Source organism: Papio anubis, chromosome X (genome assembly GCF_008728515.1).
Source record: "Papio anubis isolate 15944 chromosome X, Panubis1.0, whole genome shotgun sequence".
NCBI lineage: Eukaryota > Metazoa > Chordata > Mammalia > Primates > Cercopithecidae > Papio > Papio anubis.
In genome coordinates, this window is record NC_044996.1 from 46521976 (window position 1) to 46546469 (window position 24494).

At 38.9% G+C, this 24494-nt stretch overlaps 1 protein-coding gene across 4 annotated transcripts in view; it reads left to right on the forward strand.

The window, feature by feature from the left end:
• The window catches only part of MORC4 (MORC family CW-type zinc finger 4), a 60524-nt gene that overhangs the window by 32652 nt on the left and 3378 nt on the right, over positions 1–24494 (forward strand). For all 4 annotated transcript variants that reach the window (XM_017954170.3, XM_017954171.3, XM_003918091.5 and 1 more), the window contains exons 10-14: positions 6275–6373; positions 11525–11653; positions 12988–13056; positions 13467–13521; positions 14904–15079. In XM_017954170.3, coding sequence (XP_017809659.2) covers positions 6275–6373; positions 11525–11653; positions 12988–13056; positions 13467–13521; positions 14904–15079 — 528 coding nt within the window. The remainder of the gene's footprint in view (positions 1–6274; positions 6374–11524; positions 11654–12987; positions 13057–13466; positions 13522–14903; positions 15080–24494) is intronic.

Below are 24494 nucleotides of genomic sequence, written 5' to 3' on the forward strand. Positions count from 1 at the left end.
TGTTTATCCAGTTTGCCAGTCTGTATCTTTTAATTGGGGCATTTAGCCCATTTATATTTAAGGGTAATATTGTTATGTGTGAATTCGATCCTGTCATTATGATGCTAGCTGATTATTTCGCCTATTAATTCGTGCAGTTTCTTCATAGTGTCGATGGTCTGTACAATTTGGCATGTTTTTGCACTGACTGGTACCATTTGTTCCTATCTATGTTTAGTGCTATCTTCAGGAGCTCTTGTAAGGCAGGCCTGGTGGTGACGTAATCTCTCAGCATTTACTTCTCTGTTAAGGATTTTATTTCTCCTTCACGTATGAAGCTTAGTTTGACTGTATATGAAATTCTTATTTGAAAATTCTTTTCTTTAAGAATGTTGAATATTGGCCCCTACTCTATTCTGGGTTGTAGGGTTTCTGCAGAGAGATCCACTGTTAGTCTGATGGGCTTCCGTTTGTGGGTAACCCGCCCTTTCTCTCTGGCTGCCCTTAACAGTTTTTTCTTCATTTAATCCTTGGTGAAACTGACAATTATGTGTCTTGGGATTGCTCTTCTCGAGGAGTATCTTTGTGGTGTTCTCTGTATTTCCTGAATTTGAATGTTGGCCTGTCTTTCTAGGTTGGGGAAGTTCTCCTGGATAATATCCTGAAGAGTGTTTTCTAACTTGGTTCCATTTTCCTGTCACTTTCAGGATCACCAGTCAAATGTGGATTTGGTCTTTTCACATAGTCCCATATTTTTTAGAGGCTTTGTTCATTTCTTTTCACTCTTTTTTCTCTAATCTTGTCTTCTTGCTTTATTTCATTAATTTAATCTTCAGTCATTGATTCCTTTCTTCCGCTTCATCGAATTGGCTATTGAAGCTTGTGTATGCTTCACGAAGTTCTCATACTGTGGTTTTCAGCTCTATCAGGTCATTAAAGCTCTTCTCTACACTGGTTATTCTAATTAGCCATTCGTCTAACCTTTTTTCTAGATTTTTAGCTTCCTTGGGATGGGTTAGAACATTTTCCTTTAGCTCAGAGTAGTTTGTTATTACCCACCTTCTAAAGCCTACTTCTGTCAAGTCGTCAAACTCATTCTCCATCCAGTTTTGTTCCCTTGCTGGCAAGGAGTTGTGTTCCTTTGGAGGAGAAGAGGTGTTCTGGTTTTTGGAATTTTCAGCCTTTCTGCTCTGGTTTCTCCCCATCATTGTGGTTTTATCTACCTTTGGTCTTTGATGTTGGGGACCTATGGATGGGGTTTTGGTTTGGATGTCCTTTTTGCTGATGTTGATGCTATTCCTTTCTGTTTGTTAGTTTTCCTTCTAACAGACAGGCCCCTCAGCTGTAGGTCTGTTGGAGTTTGCTGGAGGTCCACTCCAGATGCTGTTCGCCTGGGTATCACAAGCGGAGGCTGCAGAACAACAAATATTGCTGCCTGATCCTTCCTCTGGAAGCTTTGTCCCAGAGGGGCACCCGCCTGTTTGAGGTGTCTGTTGGCCCTTACTGGAAGGTGTCTCCCAGTCAGGCTACACGCGGGTCAGGGACTCACTTGAGGAGGCAGTCTGTCCGTTATCGGAGCTTGAACACTGTGCTGAAAGAACCACTGCTCTCTTCAGAGCTGGCAGGCAGGGACTTTTAAGTCTGCAGAAGCTGTCTGCTGCCTTTTGTTCAGATATGCCCTGCCCCCAGAGGTGGAATCTAGAGAGGCAGTAGGCCTTGCTGAGCTGTGGTGGGCTCCGCCCAGTTCGAGCTTCCTGCCGCTTTGTGTACACTGTGAACATAGAACCGCCTTCTCAAGCCTCAGCAATGGTGATGCCCCTCCCCCTGCCAAGGTCCCATGTTCCAGGTCGATTTCAGACTGCTGCACTAGCAGCGAGCAAGGCGCTGTGGGTGTGGCACCCACCAAGCCAGTCACAGGGGGGTTTCTCCTGGTCTGCCGGTTGCAAAGACCATGGGAAAAGTGCAGTATTTGGGCACCAGCGTACTGCTCCTCCAGGTACAGTCACTCACGGCTTCCGTTGGCTGGGAAAGGGAAATCCCCCGACCTCTTGTGTTTCCCGGTGAGGCGATGCACCACCCTGCTTTGGCTCTCCCTCCATGGGCTGCACCCACTCTCCAACCAGTCCCAATGAGATGAACCAGTTACCTCAGTTGGAAATGCAGAAATCACCTGTCTGCTGCGTCAATCTCGCTGGGAGCTGTAGACTGGGGCTGTTACTGTTCAGCCATCTTGGAAGCGCTCACTTTATCTTTTCAAAGAGTATTTTGTGTGACTGAATGCTCTGACCTTTTGATTTTCTGAGATATTAACAAAAGATTGTCCAGGCCCAGCCTCAACTTTTTCTCTAGAGCATATTTTCCTGACAGTGAATCTCTAAATTTTAGCATATTTTGCAATGTGAATGGGCTGAGAATTTCCCAAGTCATCAAGTCCTGGTTTCTTTTTGTTTAACAGTTCATTCTTCAATTTGTCTCTTTCCTCTTGCATTTTACATAAGCAGCAAGAAGACATCAGGCCATACCTTTACCACTTTTCCTGAAGATCTCCTCAGCTAAATTTCCAGTTTCATCATTTATAAGTTGTGTTTTCCGCATAACTGTAGGACAGTTCTGCTAAACTTTCTGCCACTGTGTAACAAGGATCATCTTCTCTCAAGTTTTCCAATAACATGTTCGTCACTTCCTTCTGAGCCTTCACTAGCAATGCCTTTAACATCCATATTTCTACCAATAGTCTGTTTACAATGATTTGGGTATTTTCTAAGGTAATTTGTGTTTTCTCTGCCATACTTTTCACTTCTTTCTGAGCCCTCACTAGTGAAAGCATGTATTAACATCTATATTTCTACTACATTGAAGGCAATGTAGGTTTTTTCTGTCAAACTTCTCAAAATTGTTGCAGCCTCTGCCAATTACCAATTCTAAAGCCACTTCCATGTTTTTAGGTATTTGTTATAGTAGTACCCCACTTCCAGATACCATCTGCTATATTCTTTTTCATTATATCATATCTTTGTGAATCTGGATTTAATCCATTTACATTTAAAATAATTACTGATGAGGAGAGACTTACTTCTGTCATTTTGTTGTTTGTTTTCTGTGTCCGTTGTAGCTTTCTTTGCCCCTCATTTCCTACATTGCCATCTTTTGTGTTTAGGTGATTTTTTTTATATATAGTGAAACATTTAAATTCCTTTCTCATTTCCTTTTGTGTATATTCTATAGCTGTTTTCTTTGTGGTTATCATGGGAATTACATTTAATATCTTTAAGTTATGACACTCTAATTTGGATTTATACCACCTTAACTTCAATTCCTTACAAAAGTTCTGCTCCTTTAACAGCTGCATCACCATTCCTTTCAGTTGTTGATATCACAGAATTACATTTTTGTACATTGTGTGTCCAAAATCATAAACAAATAATTTGTAATGCATTAGCCTTTTAAATTATGTAGAAAACAAAATGTGGAGTTACAAACCAAAGTTACAATAATACTGGCTTGCAGACTTGTAACTTTTATCTTTTCTTTTTTTTTTTTTTTTTTTTTTTTGAGATGTAGTTTTGCTCTTGTTGCCTGGGCTGGAGTGCAATGGTGCCATCTTGGCTCACTGCAACCTCCCCTTCCTGGTTCACGCTATTCTCCTGCCTCAGCCTCCCACATAGCTGGGATTACAGGCATGAGCCACTGCACCTGGCCCATTTTTTTCTTTTAAATGTATTCTCTTACATTATATAGAAAATAAAAAGTGGAGTTACAAACTTTAAGGATTCCTTGAATGTAATATGTTGTTTCTCTCTTGGTGTTTTTAAGATTCTCTGTCTTTGACTTTCATGGTTTGATTACAATGTGTCTGGGTCTGAGTCTCTCCGAGTTCATCCTACTTGCAGTTAAGGTTGGATGTTTATATTCGTGTCTTTCATCAAATTTGGGAAGTTTTTGGCAATTATTTATTCAAATATTCTTTCTGTTCCTTTCTCTCTTCTCTTTCTGGGACTCTGCTAATGCATATGTTGGACCAGTTATGATGTCCTATGGGTCCCTTAGTTTTTGTTCACTTTTCTTCAATCTTTGTTCTTTTTGCTCTTAATACTTGATAATTTCCAATTTTTATCTTCAAGTTCACTGATTCTTTTTTCTGTCTGATCAGATCTGCCTTTGAATTCCTGCAGTGGATTTTTTATTTCAGTTTTTAGACTTTTCAGCTTCAGACTTTCTTTTGGATTTCTTTTTAGGTTTGTTACCTCTTTGTTCATTTTTTATTTTGCTTATGCATTGTTTTCTTGACTTTCTGCTCATCTTCATATAGTTTTTTGAGTATCTTTAAGACCATTTTAAAATCTTTGTCGAGTTATCTATCAGTTCTTTTTCAGGGGTGATTTCTTTTTTTTCCTTTGAATGGGCCACCCTGTCTTGTTTGTTTGTATGCCTTGTAACTTTTTGTTGCAAACTGAACATTTGAATCTAATAATGTGGTAACTCTGGAAATAAAATTCTCCTTTCCTATGGTTTGCTGTTTGTTGTTATTGTTGTTGTTGTTGTTATTGTTGTAGGCTTTCTCCGTGCCAAGGAATAACCTGAGAAGTAAGTTTAAGGTCTTTTCACTTCCTTTTTCAGCTTGCATTTTTTTCTGGGCATTCACAGTGGCTTTCTAATTTTCCCCATATGTGGAATTGCTTTTGAATGTCCTTGTCTTTATGTCTGGCTCACGAAAGGGGAAAATAGAGAAATAGAGGAGGAAAAAAAGATGCCAGGGCTTTGAATCCTCTGGATGTCACTTCAACTGGAGGAGGAGAGGGTTGGAACAATGGGGGAGGTTCAACAACAATGGTCTCTTGCTTCTTGTTTTCACATCTGTGATCAAAAGCAGCAAGCAGCGATCAGGGGATAGATTTGCAATATTTGGAGGACAGTGTCCTTTTTGCCCACACTGGCTCCTACAAGTTGCTCTTAGAACACATGCAGGGTTGCTTCTATAGGGCTGGGAGTGGGGAATGGGTAGCTATTACTGAGCTAAGAACTGAAATTGACCAAAATTAACCACAATTTACCATCCAAGCTTTCCCCTGGAAGTTGCAAACTTTCCAATAGACTCTAGAGTTTCAAAATAGTTACATCATGCAGCTTTTGCTACTGCAGTTGTTGTATATGTAAGGAGACAGCTTCCACATGCTTCTTATTCTGCCATCTTCCCATAAGCCCATCTAATCTACTTCTTTTTAAAGTAGATTTTAAGTAGATTTTTAAGAGGAAATGAGGAATAGTTCTTCATCTGTGACTTGAGGGAAGGATACAGACATAGAGTAGGAACATTAATAGGTTGAAGGGGAGTAAGAGTTTATAGGGGAGGTCATATATGATTACGTTAATCTTTTCTGTGTAGTGAGAATCTAATTTAATATGAGTAAGGTTGGAGATAAGAGTTTCTCTTAACAAGAGAAGAGCTCTGCAAAAACCTTGGGGAATGATCCAGGGGGCCAAGATATTTAAAATATTCTGAATTCTAAGTGTACAGTTTTCCAGTTGTGTATAGCTCTACATTAAGTTGTAATCTCAGGTTATGGAATTAAATAGGAATTAGCAATTCGAAAGTTGGAAGTTTTTAAAAGTAAAATTCAGGTTTTGATTTTTACAAATTACATTTTTTGTTGACCCTGAGTCTTCTGTTGTTCCTTTGGGGAGAAAAATAAAAGAGAAAGGCCAAGGGCTGGAACTCAGATATAGCCTCCAGTAACGGCTGTGTAGTAGAATGTTGGAGTGCTTGTTCATGGGCACCATAATGCTACTATGATCAGCATTTGGATGAAGAGGGACTATATAGACATACTAGAGTTAATATTTGATTGATTTATAATAGATAGGGTACAGTATTTGATCCTCTGATTTTTACCTTGTTCTGAATTATCTACCTGTAGTCATCTGACAATCAAATAACTCCCCATCGACTTATTAATATTTAGCTCTATCCTGTCTCTGCAGTCATAGTCTCTAATGTCAGGTTACCCACACACTCCATGATTCAACAAGCCCTGAAAATTTGTAGAACTCTACTTTTTAGCACTTGTGACCATTTCACCTTTTCAACCAAAGTGACTGTTCAGTGTTATGACTTTGTCATCTTGACACATAGCTTGCAAAGGCAATGGATTCCCATCTTGGTTTCTTAAAGTGTAGATGTTCGAAAGTATGCCAGATACTCTAAATTATTGACGTCTGTTAAATGGGAACTTTTCAAAGATCAAAGAATTGTTCAACAAGTGCTAAACTTTGACATACTTCTTGCATTTTCTTTCAGGTTAACAATAAATGCCCTTGCCCAGAAGCTCAATTCTTACTGGAAGGAAAAAACATCTCAATATAATTTTGAGACCTCAGCTGTAGCCAGGCCAATACCGTAAGTAATAGATATAGAATATGAATGTATTAGGGATAATATCCATAGATCAAATGGAAGGAACAAGGGCAATGTGTCCGGAGTTGGTTTCTGCCAGTGGATTCGTGGTCTCACTCACTTCAAGAATAAAGCTGCAAACCTTCCTGGTGAGTGTTACAGCTCTTAAAGATGGCACGGACCCAAAGAGTGAGTGGTAGCAAGGTTTATTGTGAACAGCGAAAGGACAAAGCTGCCACAGCTTGTAAGGGGACCCGAGTGGGTTGCCGCTGCTTGCTGGGGTGGCCAGCTTTTATTCCTTTATTGTTCCCTCCCATGTTCCGTTTCTGTCCTATCAGAGTGCCCTTTTTTCAATCCTCCCCACGATTGGCTACTTTTAGAATCCTGCTGATTGGTGCGTCTTACAGAGCACTGATTGGTACGTTTTACAATCCTCTTGTAAGACAGGAAAGTTCCCTAAGTCCCCACTTGACCCAGGAAGTCCAGCTGGCCTCACCTCTCAGTAAGATGGTGCTTTTCACATCAGGAAGTTTAATTGATTAAAAATAGGAAGTCACAGGTACTAATTGCTTCATTCTCTAAACCTCTTCATTCTGCTTTAACACATTTACGGTCTGGATCATAAATGTGAAGAGTTGAGTACTGTCAATTTAAAACTGGTAGTGTGATATAGTAGAAGATTATGGCTATTTAAATCAAACATTCCTGGGTTGAAAATCTGGATCTGCTTTTTAATAGTTGAGTGAGCTTGGGTAAGTAAGTTACTTCACCTGTCTGAATATATTAACTTAGGTGACATACATTTTTAGCACAGTGACTGGCATATAGTAGGTGTTCAGACATGTTAGCAAACTTCCCTTTTTTTTTAAATTCCTAGTGAATATTGCTGGGACTGTACCAGTACTTGAGAGTAGAAATAGAGAACCCAGTATGTTAAAGAAAAGGTAGAATTTGGGCCAGGTGCGGTGGCTCAAGCCTGTAATCCCAGCACTTTGGGAGGCGAGACGGAGGCCGGGATCCGCGAGGTCAGGAGATCGAGACCATCACAAGCTGTATGGTGAGAGCCCACATCTCTACTAAAAATACAAAAAATTGGCCGGGCGAAGTGCGTGGGGCACCTGTACTCCCAGCTACTTGGGAGGCTGAGGCAGGAGAATGGCGTGGAGCCCGGGGAGAGGGGCTTACAGTGAGCTGAGATCCCCGACCGCCTCCAGCCTGGGCAGCAGAGCCAGACTCTGTCTCAAAAAAAAAAAAGGTAGAGTTATTGACTCTAAGACAAGGAGGCCGGGGTAGGCATAATACAGAGGGATCGAATGTGCTTAACACATACACAGTCAGTTACACTACCATCAAGACAAACATTAGAGTGGTAGAGTTCTCTTTTGGAGTAGGAGGGTACCTGTTATTTTAATTATTAGGCAAAATGTATGATACCCAAATTTTATTTCAAATGCAACCTAATGGCTGTATTACACTATTTACCCGTTTTTAAATTTTGTTTTAAAATTTTTATTTATTTGCACTAAATTATACTTTGAGGAAGTTCTAGGGTACATGTGCCCGTGTGGGTTAGATTTACATATGTGTTACATGTATGCCGTGTTAGGGCGTACTGCACCCGTTAATTCATCATTTACATTAGGTATATCTCCTAATGCTATCCCTCCCCCTCCCCCCCACTCCACAGCAGGCCCTGGTGTGATGTTCCCTTCCTGTCCAAGGGTATAATTTGTTCAATTCCCTATGGTGAGAAACATCGGTGTTGGCTTTTTGTCCTTGTGATGGTTGCTGAGAATGATGGTTTCCAGCTGCATCCATGTCCTAGGGACATGAACTCATCCTTTTATGGCTGCATAGTATTCCATGTGGTGTATATAGTATTTTTCTTAATCAGTCTGTCATTGATGGACATTTGGGTTGGTTCGAGTCTTTGCTATTGTGAATAGTGCCGCAATAAACATACGTGTGCATGTGTCTTTATAGCAACATGATTTATAATCCTTTGTGTATATACCCAGTAATGGGATGGCTGGGTCAAATGGGTATTTCCTAGTTCTAGATCCTTGAGGTGTCGCACTGTCTTCCACAATGGTTGAACTGGTTTACACTCCACCAACAGTGTAGGGTTCCTATTTTTCCACAACCTCTCCGGCACTGTTGTTTTCCTGACTTTAATGATTGCCATTCTAACTGGTATGAGATGGTATCTCATTGTGGTTTTTGATTTACATTTCCTCCTGATGGCCAGTGATGATGAGCGATTTCATGTCTGTTGGCTGCATAAATGTCTTCTTTTGCGAAGTGTCTGTTCATATCCTTTGCCCATTTTTTGATGGGGTTGTTTTTGTCTTGTAAATTTGTTTGAGTTCTTTGTAGATTCTAGATATTAGCCCTTTGTCAGATGAGTAGATTACAAAAATGTTCTCCCATTCTGTAGGTTGCCTGTTCACTCTGATGGTAGTTTCTTTTGCTGTGCAGAAGCTCTTTAGTTTAGTTAGATCCCATTTGTCAATTTTGACTTTTGTTGCGATTGCTTTTGGTATTTTAGACATGAAATCCTTGCCCATGCCTATGTCCTGAATGGTATCGCCTAGGTTTTCTTCTAAGGTTTTTATGGTTTTAGGTCTAACATTTAAGTCTTTAATCCATCTTGAATTGATTTTTGTGTAAGGTGTAAGGAAGGGATCCAGTTTCAGCTTTCTACATATGGCTAGCCAGTTTTCCCAGCACCATTTATTAAATAGGGAATCCTTTCTCCATTTCTTGTTTTTGTCAGGTTTGTCAAAGATCAGATGGTTGTCAGCTCATGGCCATCCTCCATAGTTTTCAAAGAAGTACAAACTAAGATGAGATGCCATTTTTTGCCTTTCAAATTAGCAGTGATTAATGCAGTGAAACCGATGTTCACATACTGCTAGAGAGTGTGTGTGCTGGAAGCAGAACTGTAATAATGGTAATTATTGAACACTTACTTATATGTCAGGCACTGTTCTAAGTTCTTTACATGCAGTGATTTATTTAATCATCACAACAACCCTATCTGTTAGATATTATTGTTACTTCTTTATAGATGTGGAGACTGATACACCAAGAACTTTAGTAACTTGCTTTAGGTTAGGCAAGCAGCAAGTGGTAGACCTAAGGTTTGAATATAGGTTCGAAATCAGGTCCCCCAAACCTAAGTTCTTAACTGCTGCTTTCTTCTGGAGGGATGCAATGAGGGAGATGTAGTACAGCCGCCTCAGCTACCTATTTCCTATAAGCATGGACTAAAAGCCTTTCCTATCTGCCTGGATTGAAGGATCTACCATGATCTGCATGGAACCTGAAACAGACGGTTGCTACCTCTAAGCGTGCCTATCCCCGAGAGAGTAATACTGGCACCCTGCAAGAGACTCTCCTGTGCATATGCATGTAGAACCAAAGCTAATATCATCTTTCTTCTCCCCTCCCACTACTGCTGAAGATGCTTTTTACTGACTCTGGCTCTAAGACAGTGGCTGTCTAGAAATACATAGACACCAGAGGTCAGGCCTGAGCGTACAGCTTAGAGGTTGCAAGGCTGGAACAGCCTGGAACTAGAAAATAGGAAGCTGTAGATCCAAAAATGTGCACAAACTTTCTTTGTTCAAACGGTTTTAAAAAAAAAGAGGGCATTGTATTTCAGTGGTAGAATTATGAGTGCCTTTTATTTTCTGTATATATTTCTCTATTTTCTAGCTTTTAATATTGAGCTTATATTACTTTTATATTTAGAAAAAAGCACATTTTAAAGCCGGGCACGGTGGCTCACACCTGTAATCCCAGCACTTCGGGAGGCCGAGGCAGGTGGATTGCTTGATCTCAGGAGTTCAAGACCAGCCTGGGCAACATGTTGAAACCCCATCTCTACCAAAAGTACAAACATTAGCTGGGTGTGGTGGCGCATGCCTGTAGTCCCACAGCTACCTGGGAGGCTGAGGTGGGAGGATTGCTTGAGCCCAGGAGGCAGAGGTTGTAGTGAACTGAAATTGTGCCACAGCACTCTAGCCTGGGAGACAGAGTGAGACCCTGTCTAAAAGGAAACAACAACAACAACAAGAAAAGTAAAAAGCACAATTTAAGATGTTAAGAAAATTATTGAACTAAGACGTAAAAGAACCACACCAGTCTGTTGAAATATCTAGTATGAGAGCAGTGTAAATATAACATGCATAAATTTCATCCTGGGCTAAATTACATGTTTGTGAAATTGGCTGAGGTGTCCCTCTTCTTGCTTTGTGTGTCTTTTCTCCAGCCTTCTTTGTTCTCACTCTAGCCTGTCTTTTATACCTTAGGTACTGAGTACTTCTGTCATTATAAGGGCCACTTTCTTTCTCAGAGAAACAAATTCACTCTAAAGTGTAGGTAACTGAGGGGAATGGGAGTGGGTATGCATTTTAAGAGTTGAACTCTGGAAGAGTTTTATCTTAATTTAGCCCCATTGTTGTCTGGAGCCACCATTTCTAGTTATGAAATTTAATCAAATTTATATTACTTTTTAACATTAACTTTGGGAATATCAACCTTGTAAAATTTTGATTGAAGTATTATAAGCAAATGGTTTTTCTTGAGAGGGAAACAAAAAGGAATAAGGAGTCTCTGTAGGGAAATGGGGGAGATGTTTTAATGGCAATGCTTCCATGACTCTCATAAATGCATTTTAAGCCTGTTACGTGATTGGACAAAAGCAAACAAAATGATTCTATGTGTTTTATTTCTTGGTAATATAGTAATAAACAGAATTTTTCCAAGTTAATAAATTTTAGAGTTAAAATTATCCTATTGTTTGCTTGGAACAAGTGCTACCAGGATAAAAATTATTTAAAAAATTTTGTTGCAATAGCTTTTGGGGTACAAGTGGTTTTTGGTTACGGGATAAATATTATTGACGTCCATAAAAGTAGCTCACCATGTTAATACTTGTTACTATTTTTCATATCCATATTTGCTATAGTTCTATCATTTTATCTGTGAAGTTAAAAATATATACATTTGGGCACTGAGATGATAACATTCCCAACACATTTCATATATGAAAGTAGGTTCTTTCTCTTTTAGACTGCACCTTTCTAATTTAAGACAAAGCACAGAGCTAAGATATACACAGTCACCCTTCCATTTTCCTTCATTCAGGAGGGTTCCTGACCAGACATGGGTTCAGTGTGATGAGTGTCTTAAATGGAGGAAGCTTCCTGGCAAGATTGATCCATCCATGTTACCTGCAAGATGGTTTTGTTATTATAATTCCCATCCAAAGTACAGGTAAGGTTCCAGGACTCAATCTTATGCTCGAGGTAACTACTGATTTATCTCTATAGTCTAAAACATTTTTCATCTCAGGTTCACACCCTTCAGCCTGGCATTCAAGGCCCTGTTCTAACTGACCCCACCTTACCTATCTAGCCTTACATTTTGTGGTATCTTAACACAAACTTTGTACTTGAGCCAGGCCTGTGGCTTCACTATTCCCTACACATGCCATGCTTACTCTCATGTCCGTGACTTTGATAGTGTCATTCCTCTTGCTTGCAATGACTTTCCGCATTCCATTTGTCTATCCTAATCACATCCATCTGGGGAGGAAGTGTTTTGTGTGATGCTTTTCCTGTTGACCATAGTTTACAGTTATTTTACTCTGCTTTCCTCTGGTATTTGATTCTTGACGTTTGTTCACATATTGTTTTGTACTTTTTGGATGTTTTTCACATATGTATCTTTGAAGAGCTTTGGCTCTTCAAGAGGTTGTAAACTCTTTGAGACCAAGGACTTTACATTCCAGGTCAAGTCGATGATGTTCTTTATATGCTTCGTATTTGGAATCAGTGTTCTACAGTAGTACCTGTACCTGTTGTATATTCAGTGTTGTTTGTGTGTTTGGCTTCCTAATATACCATATGTTCCTTGCAACATCCAACATCTAAATAGCGTCTGGCATATCTGTGGGCATTAACTTTAATTTAAAAGTTTTTAAAAATTTGACTCAGTAGTCATATAGGTTCATAATAATAAGTCAGTGTGCTTCAATTCAGCTGTGACTTTTTTAAAATTCTTCTTGCAGGATAAATACTGATAGAAAGGTTCTAAAATGGGTATGCGTTTTAGGGGAAAATGTCTAAAATTGAAGAAGTTGAATGAACAAAGATTAGGTCTATAAATACAAACATTTCCTCATAGTCTCTAGATATGCATAAGTATCTTTCCATGAGAGTAAATGAGATTGTGTAATTAGAATATGGAACTGAGTACTTAGAAGTCTCATTTGTGAATACTTTATCTTTTAGTACAGGAGACATAACCTTGCAGGCCACTTTGCCCTTTTATAAACTGGGTATAATATAGCTGCCAATTATTGTTAAATTTTGTTTGTTTCTAGGATTACTTTTGACCACTGAATGTATTTTCTAGTACTCCTTTCAGTTTTTACTCCTAAAATTCTCTTTCTCATGCTTTACATATAACAAGGTTTTACAATTTGAATGGGATCTGAACTCTATAATGTTAGAGAGTTGTTAACCTGCATAGTTGTAAGGAAATTAAAAGGTAAAAGTGAAGGACCCAGTTTTTTTCCAAAGCATGATTTCTTCTCTATACTGCAGGAGATGCTCTGTTCCAGAGGAACACGAACTCATTGACGAAGACCTGTGCTTGAGCAAAGCTAAGAAACAGTTGAGTATACATGAGATGGTGTTCTCTATCATAGGGTAGAGTAGCCTGACACTTCCTTATAGGACAGGGGAGTTTTGAGAAGAGAGAATATTTTTTGGTTCTTAAATAATTTCCCTCTTCACCTCTCGGCTCTCCCAGTTCTTTATTCCTTCTAATCATCTCTTGAATGTCTCAACTAGTGATTGTATTTAGTCTTTCTCCTCTCTTTCTCTCTCTCTCTCTCTCTCTGGTGGGGTACTTAAAATCTCACTTCGGTAACCTAGTTCAGAAAGGCACCCTCAGTTACTCAATGAGGCTCACAGTATTTGTTATTTGGAAGGAATATTATAACCTAAATCTACAATTGGCAGTCCATTTCAAACTGAGAAGTTTCATGAGTGAATTAAATAGCATTTTTGTCTTCTCCTAGAGAACAAACTGTTGAGGAGAAGAAGAAGATGCCTATGGAAAATGAGAACCACCAGGTGAGAGGCAGTGTACACCCTTATCGTTCTCACACAACATTTTCCCCAGCAGAGAATATAAGTTGAAGGAAGCAGCAATCTTGAAAGCTGCATAGAAATAACAAACCATTTCTTTTGGTGGTCTTTTTTCATTGAATCTTTTGGTTTTGCTTTGCTCTGCTGTCACTGATGTTTAGATCACCAAAAATAGAAGAGTCAAATCGTTTATCTTCCAGATTTGGATTCAGTACTGAATCTGGACAGTATGAATGTCACATTCAATGTCACAGAATATTCAGGGTTGTGTTCCATCCTCATACAGGCTTCTCCTGTTAAGTGTCTGCTTTTCCTGTCTCTTTTCTTCTAGGATTCAGGGGTGATCCCTTCCTCCTTCCTCTTGGGAAGAAGGGGTGGTTCTTTGTACTCCTCCCCGATCCCTGCTTTCAGGCTGGCTGGCTTTATAAAAACTCTGCTGTTTTGAATTTTCAGGAGCACTGTCTCTCGGACATGGTTGCCCAGCTCCGGACGCTGAAGGGTGCAATAAGGTTGGCCGTCCTTTCAGGGACACTCCTTTCCTGACAGCCACCATAGCACCCATATATCTTCCCCTCCCAACCGTGCCTTTCTGCATGATTTCCCTCTTGACCCTCTTTCCCAGAGAGATCTGCTAGTCGCATGTTAGATTCACCTTCCACCCACTCAATCAGGGTAGGTCAGACTGGTGAGGATAGAGGCAATTTAATACTAACTCTTCTTCTGATATCCTGCCAAGACCCAGGCATATGAATAATCAGGTTTCATACCCTAATGCCTTGGTTTAATTGTCTGATGTAGAGATTGGGAGATTTCCTAGGACTGCCCTGTTCTCATTCAGTTTACCTCCCGTATATTTTCCCTCACCTTAATCATTCATAGTATTTTCATGAGCTGGCTCTCCCACAAGATCCAGATGCATGTCTGTGTGTGTGTGTATACTATGAATATATGTTAGTCTGTCGCATGTATTTCTCCCAAACTGGCACAGACACTTGCTGCAGTGCATTTTCCCACCATCCCTACCCTCATCACACATCTCAGAGGAGTGAAAACTCAGCCTTAAACTGGGTCACAAGAGAGAATTAGACAGTGATTGGGGGCCTGGGTTTATAATGGGGATGGGATAATTCTAGGAGCCAGTAAGTAAGTTGGGGGAGGTCTGTTTGGTGTCCAACTGATAAGGTTGATAACTGAGTATGCCTGGGTTCAGTGTTCTAGTGTACATTACTGTGCACTGTTTGTTTTGTGTAGGAAATGATTTCTTTTTATTTGGCCAAGCATTCTTTCCTAGCATCAAAAGGATTGACTCATCCTTTGACATTTGGTTTGAATTTGAGACTTTTACAAATCATTTCTGTCTTTTCTAGGTATTCAGTAATCCACCGAAGATCCTTACTATTCAAGAAATGGCTGGATTGAATAACAAGACAATTGGATATGAGGGAATTCATAGCCCTAGTGTGCTTCCATCTGGTGGAGAAGAAAGCAGATCACCTTCTCTTCAACTTAAGCCTCTGGATTCCAGTGTTTTTCAGTTTTCCAGGTGACTAAAAAGCATGATCTCTTGTCAATAGTAAGCTTTAGGGTCTGTTTTCCTGTAGAGTAAGTTGGTATGTTTTACCTTGTTTCTATTTTTTCTAAGGCCTAGCATGGAATTCAGAAGTAGAAACACAATTTTAAGTTGATAGAATTGTGTGTTGCATGTACCTCCAGTTTTTCAGTATTATAACTGCTGTATCAGGTCTGTAATTTTGAGGTGATCATTTGCTGATGCTCTTTTTATGTATCATGTATTCACATTATATTGGGAATTGTGCAAGTGAAATAATAGGCAAAATTTGAAAAGTGTAAAATACTACACAAATAAGGTAAAGTTATTTCGATAAGCATTGTTCCTTTTCTTCAGTGTATGGATATTGAAGTTCTCTGGGGCCTCATAGGCCTAGCACATGTTGGCCACATATAAAAATAACTATTATATATTTGTGCCATTAGGTAAGCTTTATCATTTCTTGTTTCCTATAATAAATTATTAGTATAAGTTTAGCACTGGACTTTACTTGTTCACCTTCTAGCACCTCATCAGTGTTATTTTGTGTCTTCATAACAAGAAGGAGCATAACTGTTCTTTTTCTTACATATCAGGAGTATTTAAAGCATTGAAGGATGTGACTGCCCGTTTACTGCCATGGGACTGAACTTAGTACTCCTAATTATGACTCTTTGCTTTCTCCTCTCTATTCTGCTTCTCACTCTTATAGGGCCAAGCCATATAAGGCAGGGACAGGGTTGCTCTCTAATAGTAGAAATGTCTATGTTCATCAGTAATGTGACTATTATATAGTGGGATGTTAATTTTTTTTTTTTTTTTTTTTTTTTTGAGACGGAGTTTCACTCTTGTTGCCCAGGCTGGAGTGCAATGGCACAATATTGGCTCACCACAACCTCCCCCTCCCGGGTTCAAGCGATTCTCCTGCTTCAGCCTCCTGAGTAGCTAGGATTACAGGCATGCGCCACCATGCCTGGCTAATTTTGTATTTTTAGTAGAGACGGGGTTTCTCCATGTTGGTCAGGCTGGTCTTGAACTCCCGACCTCAGGTGATCCACCCACCTCAGCCTCCCAAAGTGCCAGGATTACAGGAGTGAGCCACCATGCCCAGTTGGGATGTGAACTTTTTAGTGACTATTTTCAGTTTGGATATCTTCTTAACATATTGTAGAATAGTCAGTGGAATACATAATAGGATAAAGTGACTCCTGGTTGGTGGTTTCTTTTTCTCTGTGTTTCTGAGTTCGAGACAAGCCTGGACAACACAGCGAAATCTCATCTCTTAAAAAAAAAAATGCACAATAGAACAGTGCCTTGGAATATAGTAGGTACTCAATAAGTAATGGTTGAATCTGAGTCATATTTAAGAAGCAGTTTCTAAGATTGAATTTTGTAGCAATGGAATAAGAAATAGAATCCAACCTTAGTCTCAGGAGCTTGAGCCTAATTATACCGTTTCCATGCATACTTTTCCAACTCCCATTTTAGGTTGGGAGGGGTGTACTGTAAATACTAAGTGTTTTTGAAGCACATTGTTACCTTTTTACCCTGGGCTCCTGGAGATGCTCATATGTCACCATTGCTGCTGGAGTGTCAGGTGTCTTTGCTTTTGAAGACTATCCTTTCCCTACTGTGACCACTTTTCCTTTTTTTCCAGTGTTTCTTTTGTAACTCTGTAGTGGTTTTTGGTAACCTCAAGGGGATTACAAATGCTAATTTATATACTTATTTTATGAATGCAGTACAATAGAACTTCCATTGGGTGGCATACTTCATCAGTCTCTGTTGGAATTTTTATATGAGTCTTTATAGATTGCTATATCGAGAGTGAGGTTTTGGCTGTAGAGGACAGGTAAAGTACATTGACCATTCATGTGTAATTTTAATTTATTGAGAATAAAATTATTTTAAGAGAAAGAGATACATAAGAGGTATGTGATAGTTGCTGTTGCTAATGTCAAATATGTTACATAAGATCAGTAAATGATGATTGTGTCATTTCAAGTTACCCTTTTTGAGGGAATCACATTGATTGGGCTGAGACTACCTTTTTATGGGAGAAAATGGAGTTAAGAGTCTAGTAAAATATATAGGATTTCTGATAAAACATTAAGGTTTAATCAAGAGTTACAAAGGTCTTCTGTTATTATCAGCATAGGAAGCTGATAAGGGTCCTTGGGTCATGTAGTTCAGCTTACTAACTCTAGATAAAATAAAGCCTACAGTATCCAAGAAAACACATTTAAGTTCTAGTGGGGTAGTTTAGCAGGAGCTCCACAGGTGTCACTGGAAACAGCTTTGTGAGTCCCACAAATCTAGCAAGGGAAGGAGAGGACCTGCAATAAAGAATAGGTTCCACCAGGCTGGGCGCGGTGGCTCAAGCCTGTAATCCCAGCACTTTGGGAGGTCGAGACGGGTGGATCACGAGGTCAGGAGATTGAGACCATTCTGGCTAACACGGTGAAACCCCGTCTTTACTAAAACAATACAAAAAACTAGCTGGGCGAGGTGGCGGACGCCTGTAGTCCCAGCTACTCGGGAGGCTGAGGCAGGAGAATGGCGTAAACCCAGGAGGCGGAGCTTGCAGTGAGCTGAGATCCGGCCACTGCACTCCAGCCTGGGTGACAGAGCGAGACTCTGTCTCAAAAAAAAAAAAAAGAATAGGTTCCACCAGTATGTAAGCAGGTATAACCTTTTAGGGGAAGACAGCTTATTTCTGTTAAAGGAAATAATCCCTTTCTATTCGTTCATTCTACATGTATAATCATGCCACATAATGACATCTTGTTCAATAACAAGATGTCACATACACAACAGTTATCCCATAAACTTTCAATACTGTATTTTTACTGTACCTTTTGTATATTTAGATATATTTGATATGCAAATACCATTTTGTTACATTGCCTATAGTATTCACTACAGTCGCAGGTTTATAGCCTAGTAGCAATAGGCGATTGCCTAGGTGTGTAGTAGGCTATGCCATCTGGGTTTGTGTAAGGACTATGATGTTTGCACAATGAGGAAATTGTCTAACAATGGATTTCTCAGAGCGTATGCCCATCAATAAGTAATGCACGACTGTATTTGAGTGCCTACTTTATGAAAGGCCCTGTTCTAGGGTAGTGATAAGGTCAAAGTTTGATATGTAAGGTATCCCCAATATTTACATATAAAATGCATAAGTTTTCTTTCTTTCTTTTTTTTTTTTTGACAGTCTCGCTCTGTCGCCCAGGCTGGAGTACAGTGGTGCAATCTTGGCTCACTGCAACCTCCGCCTCCTGGGTTCGAGCAATTCTCCTGCCTAAGCCTCCTGAGTAGCTGGGATTACAGGTGCGTGCCACCACGCCTGGCTAATTTTTGTATTTTTAGAAGAGACGGAGTTTCACCATGTTGGTCAGGCTGGTCTCAAACTCCTGACCTTGTGATGTGCCCGCCTTGGCCTCCCAAAGTGCTGGGATTACAGGCATGAGCCACTGCGCCCGGCCAAATACATATAGTTCTCTTATGGGTGATACAAAATAAGATTTAAAGTGGCCGGGCACAGTAGCTCACACCTCTTATACTAGCACTTGGGAGGCCAAGACAGGAGGGTTGCTTGAGCCCAGGAGTTTGAGACCAGCCTGGGCAACACAGTGAGATCTCTTCTCTACAAATAATAAAAAACATAGCTGGGTGTGGTGACGTGTGCCTGTGGTCCCAGCTACTCTGGAGGCTGAGGTGGGAGAATCACTTGAGCGTAGGCTGCAGTGAGCCAGCTGTGATTGTGCCACTGCACTCCAGTCTGGGCAACAGAGCAAGACCCTGTCTCAAAAAAAAAAAAAAAAAAAAAATCTAAAGTAACCGTAAGCATTTGAATGAAGGGAAGAATTAGTGAGTGTAATTTATTTAGATATTTAGATTTGAGTAAGCTATATGTCAAAGGCTAATTAGTTCATATTTTTAAAGGTTAACAAGAAATTCTGAATTGTACTGTAATGGTGGAGGGAGAGAAGTAGAGACATTCTAATGTGTCTAAAGGAATACTTGAAATAACAAACAAGGGGTAGAAATAGAAGAACAATTTTGCAAATGAATAAGATTGATTCAGGGGCCAGTATTAACATTTAAAAATATGATCTGGGGAAACAACTTCCAGAATGGAGAAATGAGCATAGTGGACTCTCTCACCAACAAATAACTGTTTAACTTGTAAAAAGAATCAAATGGAAATTCTGAAGGTGCAAAATATAATAACTGATATGAAAAAAAGGGACTAAACAGCACATTACAGTTGGAAGGATAAAGAATAAAAAAAAACTTGAAGATAGATCCGTTATAGATTATGAAATTTGAAGAACAGTGGAAAAGAAAAATGAACAGAGCTTCAGAGAAATGTGGAACGCCATGAAATGCACTAACATATGCATAATAGGAGTGCAAGAAGAATAGAAAATGAAGTAGAAAAAATATTTCAAGAAATCATGGCTAAAAACTTCCCAAAGTTGATGAAAAACATTAATGTATACATCTAAGAAGCTCAGCAAACTCAAAATAGGATAAATACAGAGATTCATAGCCAGACACATCATAGTGCAAATATTGAAAGCCAAAAGCAAAGAGAAAATGATTCATCATGTAGAAGAGAACCCCAAGGAGATTAAAGTTGATGACTTCTCGTGAGAAAAAAATGGGAACAAGAAGGCAGCGTGATGACATATTCAAAGTACTGAATGAAAGACTGTCAACCAAGTATCTTAAATACAATAAAATTATCTTTAGGAAATAAAGGTGAACTAAATACATTGCTAGATAAACAAAAGCCGAAAGAATTTGTTGCCAGCAGACCTGCCTTACAAGAAATACTAGAGAGAGTTTTTTAGGATGAAAGCAAGCAATATCAGACAGTAATCTGAATTCACATGAAAAAGCAAAGAGTGCTTGTAAAAGTAATTGTGTAGTTAATTATAAAGCACAATACAATAGCATATTTCTTCCTCTTTCTATTCTTAACCGATTTAAATAATAGCAAAGCAATATATATGTATATAATTGCATATATATATTGATTTATCATTGTGCTTATAACATATACACATGTAAAATATTTGACAAGAACAGCATAAAGGAGGTGGATGGGAATAAAGTTACATTGGAGTAAGGAAATGATGCCAGATAGTAAAAAATTGAAAATAAAAAGGTTAATGAAACAAACTCTAAATATGTACTTGCTCTACTTTCTTCTCTTGGTTTCCTGGGAAGATGTAACATTGCATAAAGTAATAATTATAACAATGTATTATTAGATTCGTGAATGTTATACTAGAAGATATATGACGTAAAAAGAGGAACAGTAAAGGTGGGACAAAGGAACAAAGAAGGCATGACACCTGTAGAAAATTTAAAAACTAAATAGCAGATGTAAATTCTGCCTTATCAGTAACATAAAATGTGACTGGATTAAGCAATCCAATCAAAAGACAGATAACAGATTATATATATATGTGTGTGTGTGTGTGTGTGTGTGTGTGTGTGTGTATATATATATTTTTTTTTTTTTTTTTTTTTTGAGACAGAGTCTTGCTCTGTCACCCAGGCTGGAGTGCAGTGGCATGATCTCGGCTCACTGCAAGCTCCGCCTCCCAGGTTCACACCATTTTCCTGCCTCAGCCTCCTGAGTAGCTGGGACTACAGGCGCCTGCCACCATGCCTGGCTAATTTTTTGTATTTTTAGTAGAGACGGGTTTTCACCATGGTCTCGATCTCCTGACCCTGTGATCCGCCTGCCTCGGCCTCCCAAAGTCCTGGGATTACAGACATGAGCCACCACGCCCAGCCTCAGATTATATATTTTTAAAAATGCAAATATACTATTTACAGGAAACACACTTTAGATGCAAAGATACAGATAGGTTGAAAGTAAAAGGATAGAAAAGATTCAACATGCAAACCTGGTTATACTAATATCAGACAAAATAGACTTTTGAATAAAAAATGTTAATGGGTATAAAGAGGGACATTTCATTGACGATAAAGTCCATCAGGAAGATGTAGTAACTACACTCACATATGGACCTAACTACACAGCCCCAGAAATACACAAAGCAAAAATGTAGAGAGAAATAGACAATTTAACAATAATAGTTGGAGACTTTAATGCCCTACTTTCGATAATGGATACAACAACTAGGAAGAAGATCAACAAGAAAATAGAAGACTTGAAGAACATTCTGAACCAACCAGACCTGACATATATACAGAAAACTTCACCCAACAACAACATAGTATGTATTCTTCTCAAATGCACATGAAATATTCTCCAGGATAGACAGACCGTATGTTAGGTTGTAAAACAGACCTCAGTGAATCTTTTAAAAGGATTGATAATCATACAAAGGATGTTCTCCAATCACAATATAATTAAATTAGAAATCAACAACCTAAGGAAATTTGGAAAATGCACAAATATATGGAAATTAAATGACACATGTCTTAATTTCCAAAATGACAAATGGGTAAAAGAAAAAAATCACATTGAAAATGTAAAAATATATTGGAAAGATGAAAATTAAAACAAAATATATGAAAAGTATGGGTTGAAGCTAAAGAAATACTCAGAGGGAAAATTATATTTTTAGATGCTTATATTGCAGTTGAAGAAAGAGACTGGGCATGGTGGCTCATGCCTGTAATCCCAGCACTTTGGGAGGCCGAGGTGGGAGAATCATTTGAGCCTAGCAGCTCAAGAGCAGCCTGGGCAACATAGGAAGACCATGTCTCTACAGAAAATACAAAAATTAGCTGGGCGTGTATGTCTGTACTTCCAGCTACTTGGAAGACTGAGGTGGGAGGATCACTTGCTGGTATAAATGCAAAATGTTGCAGCTGCTTTGGAAGACATTCCAGTAGTTTCACAAAATGTTAAACAGAATGCTGTATGACTCAGTAATGCCACCCTTAAGTTTTTACCCAAGAAAACTGAAAACATGTATCTTTACAAAAACTTGTATATTAATGTTTTAATAGCAGCATCATTCATGGTAGCCAAAAAGTGGATGCAATTTAAATAACCATCAAGTGATGAATGGATATAAAATGTGGCCTATTCATACAATGGACTATTATTTAGCTAGGAAAAGGAATGAAATACTGATTATGTGCTGCAACATGGATGAAACTTGAAAACATTATGTTAAATGAAAGAAGCAAGTTAAAAAAGACCATATGTTTTATTCCATTTAGGTGAAAGAAGCAAGTTTTTAAAAGACCATATGTTGTATTATTCCATTTATATTAAATGCCTAGAATAGGCAAATCTACAGAGACAGAAAGTAGAGTAGTGGCCCAGTGGGGGTATGGGGAGTAACTGCTGATGTGTAGGAGGTTTCTTGCGGGGTGGTGCATATTTTCACAACTTAGATTGTGGTGATGGTTACACAACTCTGTGAGAATACTAAAATTGTTGAATTGTACACCTTAAATGAATTTATATATTTCTGTCCCAGTAAAGATGTTGAAAAATACATCATCTGGAAGGAGTATATATACAGTATTACGGGCTGTGATTTTTGGTCCTTATTCTTGCCTATTCCTTAAACATAGTAGGAAACATTTATGAAATGAGTGAGTAAAAAATGAAATATATTAATTTGAATATATCATTCTCTGTCTTGGTTAATGAAAGAATACAAAAACTGATAGTGGTTAATTATAGAAGCCTCTCAGAAAGCATTTTGAAGGAGCAGAAACATGGTGTATGTCAGAAAATGTAAAATACTTAAAGGAGAAAACCAAAAATGCACCATAAATTGACAGACAATGGAGGAATATGACAAAGAGCAGAAAGGAAATAAGAGGGAACTGTGTAGTTGGAGAATTTCTAGTATATAAAACCCATAATTAATCTCTACTCAATGAGTGAATACAAGTCTGGTATGAGAATTGATTCCTAAAAGGACTTGCCAGACTTTCTGGAGAAGTATAGCACCAATAAGTAAAATCTAGTTATTTTCCCTCATTCACATAATAGTTCTTTTTTTGGTTGCCTCTTATGTGAAAGTTTTGTTCCCTCCTCCCCATCTAGCATGGTTAATTAAGCTCCCTTCTGTGTAGGAACTTATACTAGGAGACAAACACACACACACAGTAGTAAGTGATGCATTTTAATAAGAGTGTTTGAAGTGCTATAGGAATTCGGAAGTAGCATTTGAGATGGATTTACACATGCAGTGTTGGGTAGAAGAAGGGCACTCCAGTCAAAAGGAGCAGCATGAGGAATTACAGGGCATCCAGTTTGACTGATGTTTGTGAAGGGAGTAATGAGAGATAAAGCTAGGGCCAAATTATGTCCCAGCTCTGATACTTACTAGCCATCTTGGGAAAGTTACTTTACTTCTTCCTGAGCATCCCCTTAAAACAATGGAGATAATAATCCCTATGTTTATTGGAAGAATTAGATGAGGCAATACATGTTAAGCACTTCTTACATGATCTGGTACAGAGTAAGTGCTCAGTAAATGTTTACTATGTTTGGGCATGGAAAAGCTTCAATACTGAGCTAAGACATTTAAGCTTTTATGTTGTGGGGAGCAATAAATAAAGATTTTGAATAGAGAAGTAGCATGATCAGAGCAATGCTTTAGGAAGATTAGCTTGGGACAGTGATCTGGAGGTAAGAGAAGGGGAGACTGGAGATAGGAGGAAGCCATTGCAGTAGTCCAGGAAAGGTAGAGGGAGCTTGAACTTGAGTATTGATAATATATAAAACTACTGTATAAATATTACTGACAGTTTGGTGCTGTTGTAACACAAATAGGAAACATAGGGAAAAGGAGCAGGTTTGAAGGTGAAAAATGAAAGGTTGGTTTTATACATACTGAGTTTGAGATATCAGTGGGACTCCAGGAAGAAATATGTGACAGGCAGTTGGAAATTCAGTACTGCGGGTCAGGGTTTGGGAGAATATGGGAGTTGTTGCCCAGAGGTTATAGCCAAGAGGTTGTATAAGATTATGAAGGAGAAGAAACACAGGGTCAGAAGAGAAGATAGTTAAGGACAGAACCCTTAGAGGTGGGAAAACGAAGAGAAGGCAAATAATATGACTGTAATTGCTTTTCACAAGGCTTGGTTGTTGCTATTTAGTATTATATACTTTTCCTTTATACCTGCCAACCGATTGTTTGCTGTCTTCTTCAGTAACACAGCTGAATGGGCCATCACTAGTAGTCCTTATACATCTTCAAAGATGGATACAGTTGTTCTTACATAGGTCCTAAGTCCTTTTGCTTTTACCTGAGGCTAACACGACAAGATCTGTTAAGATGGCAGATCAGTTGTATTTCTGAAGAACATATGGGCATTATAAGAAGCTACAGTTTGGTTTGTCTTACAGGTGTTCTCAGAAAATACAGGGAAATATGGGCAGCCTTGA